A 16,858-nucleotide genomic window follows, 5' to 3' on the forward strand; every position below is an offset into this window, starting at 1 on the left:
GGGAAGTATCTTATTTGATCTTCTGCCCTCTGTCGCTTTAGTTTCTGGTTAACGAGAGCTACGTGGACTCTCACAACGACAGACTGAAGTATCTGGACATTAGAGACCCTATCAATGTTCTATGGGTTAAATTGACCTTCACTGGCATCAACAGGGACACTACTTTGGGCAGTCAGAACATCCTCTCCTTCCGATTCGACTTGGTTGGATGTCCGAATGATTTTGGAACTGTCGTGGACATTGATCGTAAGTTAATTCACCCACTATCTTCCAGTCAAAATTGTTTTCAAAATTTCAATATCGGTCCTTATTAATTTCACATGTCCTTATTACTTTCACAGTGTAACCTTGGTGATCGGAGAAATGTTATGTTTTTATCGGTCCTTATTACGGTCCTTATTACTATGGTATTAATACGGTCCTTATTACTATGGTATTAATACTGTCCTTATTACTTTCACAGTGTAACCTTGCTGATCGCAGAAACGTTATGTTTTTTATCTTATATGCCTGAGTCAAGGTTTCTTGTCGTTTTCTGCACAAAAATTATTAGCAATGAACGCGAACAATGAGCGGAAAAATGAAAAACGAGCGCAATGAGAAGAAAAAAATATAACAAACGAGCTCAGTGAAAAAAAAGACGTTACAAATTTGTGGAATACAAAATATAAACTTGTAAAATGAGCGAATTTTCTAGTTATTTGTCCATTGACTCCGCGTGTATTTCAACTGTATTCGATTAATCACAATTTGGCTTGTAGGAAAAGGATTTTAAGTTCTCTAAAATCGCTTTAACATCGCCTAATCGTCAGACATAGTATTGACACTTCGCACATGCACGCGTGCAAATTTGAAATGGACCGTTGAATTTAGAATTATTGAACTGCTGATCTGTTGAATTAATTACCATAGTTATGATAACCAAGTTAATTATAATTCAAATTTGACACTTGTGTTGTTTGAGGTGTGTGTCCTGTGGAAGTGGTGATAGACGACATATACGACAGAGGATTCATCACTGACCCCAAGCAGGAGGTCCTCTTCGTATGCGAGAAGAACTTGGCCATGTAAGCAGATTGATTAAATTGTCTCTAATAGTGCAACCATCTACCATGGCCTGAGGTGAAATCGTCATTATTCAATGGTGAAGTCGTCGTGTAGACAGTAAAAGCCCGGATTGGGCTCCCAGTTATTCTTATTGAATGATCATAGATATTACATGGATAGTTCCTCGGTGGAACATCGATAGTTCATTACTTTTTTAATCACGGAAAATCAACTGCCGTGAAACGTGATTTAGTCTGATCATAGATAAAAAATCCATCAATGAAAATCACTGGGTCATAGGAACGCTTCCGATGGGACCACCGGTTTTTACTGGATTATACAAAATCCTCCAAATATAGTTGCAATTACTTAGGAAATTGTCAAAGATAGGTAAATAAATCGTAAAAAATGTATGAAATTGTCAAAATAGCTCAAAAATGGTTAAAATTAGTTCAAAAAATGTTAAAGTTAGCTAGGAAATCACCCCCACCCCAACAACACCATCGATTTCCACCATTACTCAACACTGTTAACTCTATTAAATCTGCCTTAGAGATTGGTTAAGGTAATTTACTATCTACCAAACCCCATCTCCCACCCCCGCTTCCACATATTAAATAGAGATGAGATTTAAGTTAAACTTAAGTGTTTAAAGCCTCTCTATCCGTACGTTCAGATGTTTTTTCTATCAAGCGAACCTATCCATCTTTTGTATATCCAAAAAATTACATTTCGATCATTTAAAGGCTACGTTAACCTCTTGATCGTTGCATGGTCATGGAATATTTTAAACATCTTTTTAAATGATAGAAGAACAGTTGACTTTTTAATGATATATTAAACAAGGCGGCTCGGTAACGTGCGTTCGCACATAATGCTCCGACTCCACTCATCCACATTTTTGGCATAATTATCTGCCAAATGAGGAACAGATAGAAAACCCCCCAAAATTCAAGTATTTTTCAAAAAATTGGCATATGAACAAAAAGATTGCCTCCAGAGCTAATAATTCAATGGAGTAAAAAATGCCGCTTTAGACTGATGAGATCTGCCATCAATAAGAAAGCATGTCAAGACGAACAACAAAATCAAACAACAACAAAAAACTTTAATTACATGCGAAGCTTCATGTCCATTTTCTCCAAAACAAATTTAAAAACAAAGTCAAAATAGCGTCAGATAAAACTGAAACAAAACAAAATATTTTGTACTTCACAAGAAAGGATATGGAACCAGCCCATAACAAGGCTCCGTAACAATTAGACAAAAAAAACAAATCTAGCAAAGTTAATAAATTGCCTCATAATTTTAAAAAAACAAACAATTTCACAGGAATGAAAACCATTAGAATCAACTGAAAACATGCAACTGTTTTATGTTTTGGTCCCCTATCCTTCTATAGACGAGCATTAAGAGCTGTCATTTTTCTTTTGTTTTGAGGTTAAAAAATTAGCGACAAAAAATCATTTAAAATTTGCGAGAAAACGCTGTCAACGCCGTAAAGCCATATATTTCCCCCAAAATATGTTCGATTGCGTCTGATGCAAAACGCAGATAATGTGGTATGTGACCTTTCATTAAGTGGACAATGTAACAAGTAGACAAAAAAGAGAAAAAGGGAAAAATTTAGCAGTACTTTTGCGTTTCTCGAAAGATTAGGTTCGTTTATTTGTCCAAAAGAAGCTCTGAAGAGCTATAATCTTTCAGAATATGTCTTACGTCTACAAAAAAAACGTCAGCGATAGACAAAAGTCAAATTTAAAATAAATTTTTTTTTGTGAACCGGGTCAAAACCAAAATCATTACGAATTCTTCGAAGCAATAGGTTTTATACTCTTGCGCCTTCACTCGACGCCAATAATGTTGTATGTGACCTGTAATTCCTGAGACTAGTTAACAAATAGAAACTAAAAACAACAAGTTCGAAATTTAAAAAACTTTTGTTGAAAAAATTGTTTCCAAAGTCATGAAAGTCAACAGCTATCTACTAAACTAAAAAATCAGCTCATCTAATCCTCCAAAAGAACCAATGAGGCCGGCCTGCCAATATCCAGCAAATTCATACAATTAAATGGACAGTGTAAAATCGAGAGTTAAAGACAAAATTTGAGAAATCAAAAAAATTGTTTGGGTAAGTGAACACGAAGCCGTTCAAACCATTATCTATATCCTCATAGATTTTCATATCTTTGACTCTAACTTTTTTGAACGCCAATATTGTGATATGTGAACTGTCAAAAATGTGATAATGTGGCGATGTGAGAAAGAATGTGAAAAATGTGCAAAGGACTGAAAATAAAAAAAATTATGAAATCTAGTAGTATCAAAGACAAAAATCATAATTTGTCACGTAAAACCCAATAAAAATTAAAATTTAGTTCAGTAGAAACAAGAAGAATCCTTTCTTTGCTGACTCAAAAATGCAAGTTGACTTAAATAATGAAAATAGTGGCAAATTTTAAAAAGCCATTATATAGTTAAAGATCAAATAGTTTTGAATAAAAGTCAAAACTTCCAAAAGCTTTCAAGTAAAAAATAGATACATTAATTTGGAGTTGTTTAGGAAGGCAATTGAATCGATCACCAGCAATCTTTGTTTTAATTGTTCTGATCCTTGATTAAAATAAAAATTATCGAATTCTTTTAGTAAAAGATTTTTGGCTTCTAACAGTGCAAGATTGGACTAAGAGTAGCCTAGTTATTGCTGCTCATCCATTATAAACTCCTAATTGTTTCGAATGCTATAGATATTGATAATTTGTCTGTAAAAAATCAATCGTAAATGATGCGTTTTTGATAATAATCAGGAAAAGTTAGCAAAACACGGTGAAACTTCATTTCCAGAGCACTCTCAATGGAGTTGGAAGAATTAATAGCTACTAAGAACACTTAATTGCTTCGTTTGTCATAGATTTAGATAATTTGTTAGCTAAGAAAATCAAAATAAAAGCTGCATTTTTGATAATCATCGAGAAAAATAGCAAAAAACGGCAAAATTTTAATTACAGAGGACTCTCAATAAGAGTGGTAGTAAGACTAACTCCTTTGGAGTTTAGAAAAATTTTGGTGTGTGGTTTTTTTGTTTGTGTACTTGCGGCAAATTTAACCAAGTTGGACTAAAGATGTTATTTCGTGCTATTTTTGATTAAAGAGGCTGGATTTTGAAATATTTAGCCAGAATTTAGCCAATGAAATCGAATCAAATCAGTCAACAATTTTTATTGTCTCGCAAAATTCAGTAAAATGTGACTTAAAAAAACGCAAATGTGTCTAATATTCAAAAAAAATTAAACTCCAATAACTCACTCTAGAAAACAGAATTAACAAATCTTTTTAATTTCTTATTGTACGCTGGTGGGGCTTTTTAATGATACAACTCACAACTCTCTACGATGAATATATCGATAGTCAAAATTTACTGAACAAAAAAAAACCATTTGAGTATATAGTTCCTCCCCTTTTGGGGCAATATCGCAACCCCACTTTTCTGGGGTTGGGTTATTGCCCCATTAAAAGTCCGCATGAAAAAAGACGAGAAAATTGAAACATGAAGTTGTGTCTAGCTAAAGTCCAGCTGTTCGCTAAAATCGAGCTCAATTCATTTCGAAGCTACTTGGGGCAAGTCGGTCTTTTCATATCGCTTTTGGTCGCGCATGCTCTTTTTCTAAGTCAAGGTCTTATCCCGGGCACTGTTCCCGCTATAAAATTTGTGGATTACCGATTGTTTTATATTTTCGCCCATTGTCCTGAAATATGAAACATGAAAGAAAAGCAGAATTCATAAAAATTTCAAAAATATGGTGTCAGGCGGATTAATTGATGATCACATAATTGAACTTCAAAAGCAGCTGTTTCTGGTTATAATTTAGTTAAAAGGAGGTGTGTTTTAAGGGACACAAATGAGTGTTTGAGGATGTCCTTCACGGAGAACAGAAACATGACATGGTCAAGTAAGCCTGCTCCTCTTTCGTTTTATTTTTATATAACATTTCCAGTACCATTGAGGGCCGCAATTCAAATTGTTTTTGGCTGACAAGTTCTTACCCTTTTTGATGCATTATTGGTGCCAGCCACATGAGGATCCTAAAATTTTTGAAAACTGAATTACCTGTGCTCTTTATTATAATGGCCCTGGCTTCCTGAAAATTTCATAACATTATGTTGACTTTTTTCTTAGCCCAAAAGTAGGTACGAATGATTTGGGGAACAAATTTTAATTCCCACAGAGAATTAGGTTTAGCGTAGTAGTGTAGCTGGTTTATAAAGTTGTTTCGAATGATGTTATCGGAGATTATGTGAGTCTAAAAAATCAGAGAAAATTTTACGCACACCTAGTTTGAAATTTAGTAGTCAACTGTCGCAACTGCAGATCAGCTGCTTAAAACTGTGAATGGAAGGGCAATTTAGTTCAAACAAAAATAAAAAATTAAGTGTGAAAAAGTTAATAAAAAATCAAATCACGCAGGAAAACGAAAGCTCTTCTAGATCCAGAACGGCCACGTAAGTGTTTTAGTATTTCCTAATACTTATGCAATAATAATTGCTTTATTAACAAGAAACATCGCGAGATATTAAAAGTTTTTAGTTTACAAACAATTTTCTGCAGAAGTACAAAACCTTACGAACAAAACTGAACTATTGATTTGAAAAATTTCTCTTAAATTCTTGGAACGGTTTTGCTTCATTGTATGTTAAAATTACGTTTTGCATTGCTTACTAAATTGTTTTGCAGGTGGTTCACAGTTTTTGTATAAGACTAGAACAACTAATTGCATTTATTGAAATAAGTTTGCTAGCTGTGCCGTTTTTTTATTTTTAAGTCAAAAATTTTCTGAAAAAAATTCTTTAAAAACAGCCAGTGTGCAGTTTTTTGTTTAAAATTAGCAACCAAATTATTTCTTGATTTTTTAGAAGCTGAGTTTTCTCAATTTGTAACTGAAAGACTCCAATGAACTTATTCCGATTGAACGCATGCAAATTTCTGTGGCGTCGCTAACATGTAAGTCGAGCTAACTTAATTTTGTTCTAAGAAGAGCGTGAAATTTCTACGAGTTTTAATTTAAAACAAAACAAAATTTAGACTAACTTTAATAAAGTTAAAATCCCTGTCACTATGATTTTTTTTTGAAATTTTTATGCCTTAAAAATTGATTTTTAATGGAATAAGATAGCAAAATTTTTTCATTTATCCGTTTAGTCTTTGGTCTTGTTTCCTACAGTTATCAAGCAACAATATTTCACTCCGACAGAAATATTTCACTCCGACAGCAAAGTGGTGTGCGAGGTTTTTTTTGTAAACACCATATTTTGTTTATTTATTGATGAAAAAATCAGCTAAAAAAATAATGGTAACAATTTCAAACATCGTACATCAAGATTAAAGATGTGTTTACCAAAAGGAATTTAAAAAAATACACAAACTTAAAAACAAATTTCTTTTTATTAAGTGAAACCAAAAAAAGTGTTTGAAAATTCAACTGAGTTTTGAAAAATAAAGACAATTTTTTGTTTAAACTGCGTGCAACTGTGGTACAAACAATTGGCTCTTTATAAGGCTAAAACATATACGTTCTAAACTTGACTGAAACTTTTATGTTTCTTAAATTTTTTTGTTCTGGTTCATATCCTTTTTGTTTGTTTGAAAATTTTTTTAAAAAAATGACTTAAATAGTTTTTAAGCTGCTTTCAAAAGAATTTGGAAACTTCTTTTTAATTTTTTCGCCAAATTAAAAGTTCAGATTAAAGTGGTGAATTATTTTCTTCTAATCTTAACCTCTTGAGAGGACCAAATCTTTGTGTGAAAAAAAATCACATGGTAGAAGATAAAAAACAACAAAACAACAGCTGCCAGTGTCCCCAACAACGTTTCCCCCTTTGTGGCAACTTCCCGCCAAATTGTTTACAAAATGGCGTTTTAGAAATGTCGTTTAACCCAATCGTCGGGTAACCAAAATTATTTTCTCTGTAGAAAGAAGGGCTGTTTTTTAGCTGTTTGCATAAACAAAATTCCTAAAAACTAAGATGATTATTTGTATGGACTGAGTGATAAACTGTTGAACATAAGAAAAATGAAAGCATTTAAAAGCTTTCAACTTTTTTGGTCTGTAATTGTTTTTCTTTAGTATTATTTTTCAGAAAAAAGATACAATGAAGCAATTTTTTAGTACATACAGCTTCTGAATGTTTCATATATTCCTTCATATTACATTAAATCACTGTTGAATGCCATCAGAGCTTACTAAAGCAATATAAAACTAAAATTTAAGAATACTCGATTTTTGAAATCGTTTTCCCCCACAAAATTTCTTTTTTTTCGATACAAAGCAGTCATTTTCACAGATCAGAGAAAAGGCTGCTTTCCAGATTTCTTAAGCTTAGAAAAATGTTCTCTTTGCGAAAATATTTATTTAGACTGTTTCTGAGGTGAAAAAAATTCAAAAAACTGAAACTTTAATTTTTAGATGGATATTCTTGATGTTTCTTCATTTTGTCTACATACCAGTGCATATTGCTATACAACCACTATAGGACCACAATCATTGTTTATCTACATTTCCGATGTAAAAATAGCAAAAAATATCGATGTTTTGATAGTTTTGATGTAACTTTTTTTTCGAATTTATCAGAAAAATTTTTACTGTTCCCTCTATTGGGATCCCAAGATATTTAGGTAATTACCAAGATATAGGTCTTTTTTATTTTAAGGTTTGTTTATTTCGGTTACGTTTAATTAAAGATTTATTTTTGATAATGACGATACCACCAGTTATTACCATCAGGCGATTTGACAACGCTCATTGATTGATTTATCTTTTTTTTTCGCAGAGATCGACCCCCGAGTGCACAGTATCATCGGGTACTGGATAAGCCAGGAAACCATATTTGCAGTCTCACAAAGCAGGAAGACTTACCTGGCCAGTGATGATGGAGGGCGCTCATGGCTCACTGTTCAAACACAGGTACCAAAATGACCCTGAATAAACGGGTCTTTTAAGTTAAGGAAGCCGTCACTGTTTAGAGAGTTCATACACATATTCTAGCCAACCATTTTTTTAATGAAAAATGGCAATGAACATTGTAATATTAAACATTAAAAACTCGTTTAAAAATTTAAGATTCAGAAATACATTTTTAATTGATTTTAAACTGCCTGCTTTTGAATCTTAATTTTACGATTGCTCTTTATCCGTTCCTTTTGACCCTGGTATCAACTGACACATAATAATCTGACATTTACAAGATCACAATTTGGCGAAACTGACAATCCTAATTAAAGAGAAAATCCAGAAATATAAAGACCTCAAACGTTTGTGAAACTGGGATTTGAAAACAGGTAGTTCTGCTGCAAAACAACCCATTTTAACGTTAAACAGTGTAAAAAAACTAGTATTCATATTCTCCTCAAGTAGAAAGTTAATCCGTACATCTTGCTAATAAAGTTGTAGAATTTGCAATTCAAATAGGTGCATAAATTCATCGAGGCATGATCGAGTTGGAAAACTAGTCCTGCTAATCCTGCTAGTGGAAAACAGCTGCAAACATCGCAAAACCGGGGTTGAAGTATCAACGCTAAGAATTGCTAAAAATTTAACCATCGCCGTGAATGCTGTGAATAGTGGCAAGAACTGTTATTTTAGTGCTGGATTTTTCATCGGTAAAAATGCACATTTTTCGACATTTAAGCGCTAAAATTTACCAGCAAATCTTTTAGCAATTAATTTTGTTTTTTTTTACGGCGAACGATACTGTTTTCTGTTGGTAGCGTTGAAATTGATTTCTACTGTTTGAGAAGAACTTCATGAAGACGTATCGATAACAGCAATCATAAAAAGAACATCGGAAAAAATGTTTATCATCATGAATATCAGCATGGCGCAGTCTGATACATTATTGAAAGGAACATGAAGTTAATATAAAACAGATATATATATATTCAAAAACAATAATAGAAGAAAAATTATGCGAAATTTTTATCAAAGAAAACAGAAAAACATTAAAACAGTCTTAGTGGGCGCTGCAATAACTCATGATAGTTTATCCATAATCAGACTTTTATAATTTAATGCAAAATTTGATTTATCAGATTATCGACGTTAACATCTCATGCTAACGATCTCTTAAGATACTGAACCAACTATGTTGTTTGTTTTTAGTCAAAACAAACAAAAAACGTTCACTAATGGTTTTTCATTCCAAGGCAGTCTTTAGGTAATTTTTGCAACTTTATTTTCAATAAACAAGGCTCGCAGTCCAAGAGTTTGTTTCAAAACAAGATGGATTCTCGAAAATTGATCAGCTAGATTTTACTCTTTGAGAAAAACATGCCTCTTTTTAGTTATTTGTTAAAATTGAAATACAAAATACAGTTATTTTTTCAGATTCTCATATCTGATCTCCAGAATTATGGAGCGCTTTCATTGGCCTTGTTTCAAAATTAGGCCCATCTTCTAAATTTTTAAAATTTATATGCCGTTTCCAAGAACAACCACAACGGCTTGCTCTCAACATTTTTTTGTTGACATGTTTTAAATCAATTTGTTCCCGTCTGAAGCAAATGAGCAGCTCAAAAGCAGCGCAAACATAATTTAAATTAATTGCAAATAGTCTCTAATCCTAGAAGAATCCCGATGGTAAAATCCCATTAATCTCTGTAAAGTCTCATGTGTCTCAGATATGCATCTTGTTGGTGGGATTGTAACTACCGTGATAGCTTTAGATTTTGATACGGGTTTCAATTTTTTGCGCAACACATTTCTAAAATGACAACACAAAAGAGAAAGCAAGAATCGTTTTGTACTAAAAAGAGATCATAACTCCCGTAATGTCTACAGGACGGCTTTGATGTACACGCTTCAATGCGATATTTTTGGGGGACGACGACCAGATAGAATGATTGCCGCCGTATTGGCTGACAGGGCGTTTAGCCGACAACTAAAAATGAGAAATTTAGCCAACAGTTTAAGTAAATTGAGCAATGAAGTTTATCCTGAAGCTGCGATTCATCAATTTAAAACACTATTTCTTAATCCGACAAATGTACTGCAAATTTTATCTATACACTAGCCTAACGAAGGTCTATCTGTCGTCGCAACCTCCCCAGGATAGGCCGAGTGGAGTGCCACCCGACCGCACATCAAAGAAAAGGGTCCACCAAACTACTGATTTATGGACCAACGAGACTTTTTGACCGAATATGATAACAATATCGGCTAAATTTCTCATTTTTGCTTGTCAGCTAAACGCCCTGTCGGCCAATTTGCCTAGCACAGGATAGAACACTTACGAAAAATTGAACTAAACAAACTTATAGTTACCTAAAAGGATTCGCATCTTTGTAAGGATTAACATCTGGTCGCAAACATATGCGTATAGATCACAAGCGTAGTTAAGTACAAAAGGCGACAGTAAAATACTCAATGCCAGTTTTTTAAATGTGACGAACTACCCGTTGTTATATTTCAAGGCAATCTCTATGTGGTGCTTTTTATTGTCCTAAGGTATATAGATGTAAAACTTCTTATTTCGACTCGCGAAGTGGATTTACTTAACTCTTTTTTGACTAAGTGACTCTGGAAACAACTGGAGATCAATTTCAATTATAACGACAATATATTTGAATAATGCCGCAATCGATGCTATAAACATGGTAGTGAACATAATGTAAGACTAACTGATATACAAGCTGTTGCTATATAAAAGAGAACAGAGTCTTCCCAATCTTTGATTGGCGGAGAATTCTTTCAACAGAATTCTGCCTATATTGCTCAATCTTTTCTTACCAGAACGACTATTTGGCATAAAATATCTAAGTAAGATAAATTATTGCCTAATAAGGTAATTTAGACAAGCTTTAAATGTAACCCCAGTAATGAAAATATTCAGAATCTTGCAACAATGTTGCAAGCTATCTTGCAAGACAAAACATACCTCTTGCAAGATTCTTGCAAGTTTTAAATCCAACTCGCAAGTTTTTTGCAAAATTATAAATCCAAACATTTATAGCACACAAAAGTAATATTTTGTCGGAAAATTAACTTAAGTCTATTTTAAAAACCGACCTTGTGAGTTTTTCCAGCATGGTTTTTACCACGCTTCTTTTTCATTACGGGCTTTTGACTGGCGGTGGCGGATTACTAAAAAAGCTATAAGAGAACTGAAAACGTCAATAATAAAAAAATCCAACTGTTCGTTTCCCTATAAAACTTTCGTTTGAAAAATTTGAGAAAAAATGTTGAAAATAGTTTTTCGTCGTTTTAATAGGTAAATTTAAGTTTTAAAAAGAAAGATTCGGATGACGCGAGATATCTCTGTTTTTAATCGGAAAATAGAAATTGAATTCTGAAGCTTTAGGAAAAAAGTTGGTAGTTTTAGCTACAAAAAACTCAAAATATTTTCCAGAATTTAAAACTTACAAGACACTTGCAATGGTTTGAATCCCCAGGCTAACAAATTTTCCATGGATTTCAGTTTTGTAATTTTTTTAATACACAATAACTTGCTTCAAAGGTGTTTCCTAAAGCATTAGTACCCTGATTTATTTTTTGTTTGGATTGTTGTCTTGCAAGAATCTTGCATATTTATAACCATCTTGCAAGATTCTTTTCGTTTTTAATCATCTTGCAAGACATCTTGAAAGATCTTGCCGCTCATCATTAGTGAACACCAGCTCACTTGGCCGCGCATTGTGTGGGCCATTTCCATGCCTCAGTGGCCCGTTGGACTTGATAAGAAATTATCACATCCGAACATGGGATTATGTTCTCCGCATGAGTATGATAAGGCAATACTCACTGATTGCTTGTAATCGGATTATTAAAGGTAAATTTAAATTGAGAAGAAATTGGGTACGATGGCATTGGGTATTTCAGCACATTGAGTTTTTTGGCATTGCTTATATTGTCATGTTACCGCGTATAAAAATAGGCTGTAATCTTTTTTACATTTGAGAGTATTCGCACTGCTCGAATGCCTTCAGGTAGACCGTAATATCAAAAAATTGATACATCTCTTTTTCTCTTATCTATAATGACATCCCGTACCTCAGGTTCAGTTACAATCAATACTGATTGAGAACAATTTCAGAGAAATGTCAAGATTTAGTAAAGATTCAGAAGGATTTGAGAACCAACTGTGAAGTGATTTCTGAATTTCTCTGAATCAGAGCAAAATTCAGAGAAAATATTCTGTATTCTTCTGAATCAGAAAATAACTCAGAATGAATCACTGAATTAGCTCTGAATTTGACAAATTCAGTGCAAAATGTGACCTGAATTAGACACTGACTCAGTACTGAATCCGACTTAGAGTTAGGCACGGGATAAAGGATGCGAGTCACTAGAGGTAAATTCAACTATATCCAACAGGAGTTCTGGACCGCAGCTGCAATGTCTCTCGACTCTTACAAGCCAGCAGTTAAGATTCCCATGGAATTCCACCCCGTGGACATGGAGGACATTCCCAGAAGCATGATGGACGGTTGGGAAGGAGTCAATTTTGCCGGTAAATGCTTCTGGAATTCACATTGTGAGGATTTATTTTATAGTTGAACAAAATACACGATAGTTGTTCCCAACCACTTTAGTGGGACAAAAATTATTTACTCAACGGGGTTTTGGTTTGTTCATTAATTATTGGCCGACTGATTTATTCGACCTTGAAAGACGTGAAAACAAGTGGTGCCATTAGAAAGCTCAACCGACCAGCACCGGGTATTTATCCTGGTGGGTTTTTGAATTTCGTCTTTTTCGGGAAGATCTATCAAATGAAGTTTTAAAGTTTAATGAACAAAATTTGGATATCTTGCGCGTGATGATTCACTTTACGACTTAAACGCGGATATTGACGTTCAATAGTACGGAGACTAAATTGGCGTTAATATAAGTTATTTTGGCGTGTGATACCAAAAATTAACTTCATAACCTTATCGATAATTAAAAACAACTTATATTAAGTCTTTTCTCTCAGTTTAGATCTTCTAAGGAAGTTTTTGATTTTTTTCGACCAATGAGATTTTTTATTTACTCTAGTAAATTTATCGAATTTGTCATCGTTATTGACAACTGCTCATGAAACGTGTCTAATTATTAAAAAGCAAACAAAGCCTGACTTCTTAAAACTGCTTTAAAGATCAGTTGTATTGTTAATTCCCGAGTTTTCATTTTTTAGTGATCATATTAAGATGATATATGATACCATACAAACCATAGACTATATCTTACTATGATCTTGAAAACATTTCCATATTTTCATATATGAGTTTTTATGATGTTTTAGAAATCATAAATAATAGTTGTATAAAAACAAAAAACCATAAACAATGCCGTTCGGTTAAACGTCGAATATGTACATATGATTTTTTACAAGTACTATGAAATCATTAATGGTCTTAATACGATATTTAAGAAATCATATTTGATCTTAGAATATTGGCTAAGTAATCGTTAATGAGCTTAGTATGATTCGAATGTGACAGAGTTTTTTCGTGATTCCTCTTCCTATCTCGAACTGTAAAAAAACTGTCCGCTCTTTAGACAAATTTTTCTTCGCAGGCCAAGAAAAAAGCAGAGGCTCTGATAGCGGAGAAGACAAAATTGGTTCCGGGTAGGCCAGAACCTAAAAACAAGGAACAGAAATGTAGCACCATATTAAAAACTTAGAAAAGCGCACAACAGAACGGGAGCAGTCCCTCCTCACACGTTAACTTCATTTATATAGCACCATGGTAACATTTCAAACCTTATTTTAAATATTAAGGGAGTAGAAATCACAGCGCAAGGTAAAGGTGAACGGATAGTTGGGAGCATAAAATTAGTGTCGAAAATTTTTTGCTTGACAACTGGATTCTCTCTCGGAGCTTTTAAGGGGTTTTCTTCTGACTTTGACCTCTGATAACAGGATGACTTTTTTGCAATGCAATGTGTATCGCCGTTTAATTGTGTACACCAGGACCATTTCGTTAGTTTAAAGTGCTATACATTAATAGATTTCCATGCACACCCTCAGCGGCTTTCCTGCTGAGCCAAATTGTTGTTTTTCTTATACATAGATAGTAGGAAAATAAATGGGTTTGTAGCTGCTTCCTATTGGTTAAACTCGTAGTCTTTCTCTGGTCAAAACCCTAATGTATGTTGTAATTAGTGACCGCTCACACAATAACATCATCCATATCGCACAATAGTAACAATTGTGAGGTGATAATAAGTTTTTAAGAAGCAAATACTGGCAGCGCAAAACTTGTTGTGAGACAGTTTCATGAAGGTTCCATATGTTTTAGGGAACTTCAATAGCACATTGGCCTTAGTACTGAGGTGGATGGATTGCTAGGAGAATATGATTGGTGTCTAAAAACTCAAAATGTTTTCCAGAATTTATAACTTACAAGATTCTTGCATTGATTTGAATCCAGGCTAAAAAATTTTGCATGGATTTCAGTTTTGTAATTTGTTTAATATACCATAACTTGCTTCAAAGATGTTTCCTAAAGCATTAGTACCCTGATTTATTTTTTGTCTGGATTGTTATCTTGCAAGAATCTTGCAAATTTATAATCATCTTGCAAGATTCTTTTCGTTTTTAATCATCTTGCACGATATCTTGCAAGACCTTGCCGCTCATCACTAGGGAAGACCAGCTCACTTGGCCGCGCATTGTGTGGGCTATTTCTATGCCCCAGTGGCCCGTTGGACTTGATATGAAATTATCATCACTTCAGAACATGGGAATATGTTTTCCGCAAGATAATTGTGATTGCTAATTTGTAATCGGATTATAAAAGGGAAATATGAATTGAGACTAAATTGGGTATGATGGCGTTGGGTATTTAGGCATTGCTTATATTGTCATGTTACCGCGTATAAAACTTAGGCTGTAATCTTTTTTACGTTTGAGAGTATTCGCATTGCTCGAATGCCTTCAGGTAGACCGTAATATCAAAAAATTGATACATCTCTTTTTCTCTTATCTATAATGACATCCCGTACCTCAGGTTCAGTTACGATCAATACTGATTGAGAAAAATTTCAGAAAAATGTCAAGATTTAGTAATGATTCAGAAGGATTTGAGAACCAACTGTGAAGTGATTTCTGAATTTCTCTGAATCAGAGCAAAATTCAGAGAAAATATTCTGTATTCTTCTGAATCAGAAAATAACTCAGAATGAATCACTGAATTAGCTCTGAATTTGACAAATTCAGTGCAAAATGTGACCTGAATTAGACACTGACTCAGTACTGAATCCGACTTAGAGTTAGGCACGGGATAAAGGATGCGAGTCACTAGAGGTAAATTCAACTATGTTCAACAGGAGTTCTGGACCGCAGCTGCAATGTCTCTCGACTCTTACAAGCCAGCGGTCAAGATTCCAATGGAATTCCACCCTGTGGATATGGAGGACATTCCCAGAAGCATGATGGACGGTTGGGAAGGAGTCAATTTTGCCGGTAAATGCACCTGGAAATCACATTGTGAGGATTTATTTTATAGTTGAACAAAATACACGATAGTTGTTCCCAACCACTTTAGTGGGACAAAAATTATTTACTTAACGGGGTTTTGGTTTGTTCATTAATTATTGGCCGACTGATTTATTCGACCTTGAAAGACGTAAAAACAAGTGGTGCCATTAGAAAGCTCAACCGACCAGCACCGGGTATTTATCCTGGTGGGTTTTTGAATTTCGTCTTTTTCGGGAAGATCTATCAAATGAAGTTTTAAAGTTTAATGAACAAAATTTGGATATCTTGCGCGTGATGATTCACTTTACGACTTACACGCGGATATTGACGTTCAATAGTACGGAGACTAAATTGGCGTTAATATAAGTTATTTTGGCGTGTGATACCAAAAATTAACTTCATAACCTTATCGATAATTAAAAACAACTTATATTAAGTCTTTTCTCTCAGTTTAGATCTTCTAAGGAAGTTTTTGATTTTTTTCGACCAATGAGATTTTTTATTTACTCTATTAAATTTATCGAATTTGTCATCGTTATTGACAACTGCTCATGAAACGTGTCTAATAATTAAAAAGCCAACGAAGCTTGACTTCTTAAAACTGCTTTAAAGATCAGTCGTATTGTTAATTCCCGAGTTTTCATTTTTTAGTGATCATATTAAGATCATATATGATACCATACAAACCATAGACTATATCTTACTATGATCTTGAAAACATTTCCATCTCTTCATATATGAGTTTTTATGATGTTTTAGAAATCATAAATATTAGTTGTATAAAAACAAAAAACCATAAACAATGCCGTTCGGTTAAACGTCGAATAAGTACATATGATTTTTTACAAGTACTATGAAATCATTAATGGTCTAAATACGATATTTAAGAAATCATATTTGATCTTAGAATATTGGCTAAGTAATCGTTAATGAGCTTAGTATGATTCGAATGTGACAGAGTTTTTTCTTGATGCCTCTTCCTATCTCGAACTGTAAAAAACTGTCCGCTCTTTAGACAAATTTTTCTTCGCAGGCCAAGAAAAAAGCAGAGGCTCTGATAGCGGAGAAGACAAAATTGGTTCCGGGTAGGCGAGAACCTAAAAACAAGGAACAGAAATGTAGCACCATATTAAAAACTTAGAAAAGCGCACAACAGAACGGGAGCAGTCCCTCCTCACACGTTAACTTCATTTATATAGCACCATGGTAACATTTCAGACCTTATTTTAAATTTTTAAGGAGTAGAAATCACAGCGCAAGGTAAAGGTGAACGGATAGTTGGGAGCATAAAATTAGTGTCGAAAATTTTTTGCTTGACAACTGGATTTTCTCTCAGAGCTTTTAAGGGGTTTTCTTC

General features: G+C 33.8%; 1 protein-coding gene across 1 annotated transcript in view; it reads left to right on the top strand.

Annotated features, from left to right (window-relative positions):
* Positions 1-15,533, top strand: part of LOC142334998 (uncharacterized) — a 253,501-nt gene extending 237,968 nt beyond the window's left edge. The window contains exons 17-21 of the mRNA XM_075383327.1: positions 42-246; positions 965-1,067; positions 4,939-4,997; positions 7,873-8,006; positions 15,351-15,533. Of these exons, the coding sequence (XP_075239442.1) occupies positions 42-246; positions 965-1,067; positions 4,939-4,997; positions 7,873-8,006; positions 15,351-15,533 (684 nt within the window). The remainder of the gene's footprint in view (positions 1-41; positions 247-964; positions 1,068-4,938; positions 4,998-7,872; positions 8,007-15,350) is intronic.
* Positions 15,534-16,858: the final 1,325 nt, after the last annotated feature.

This window comes from Convolutriloba macropyga, chromosome 2 (assembly GCF_964194025.1).
Source record: "Convolutriloba macropyga chromosome 2, txConMacr16.3, whole genome shotgun sequence".
Lineage (NCBI taxonomy): Eukaryota > Metazoa > Xenacoelomorpha > Acoela > Convolutidae > Convolutriloba > Convolutriloba macropyga.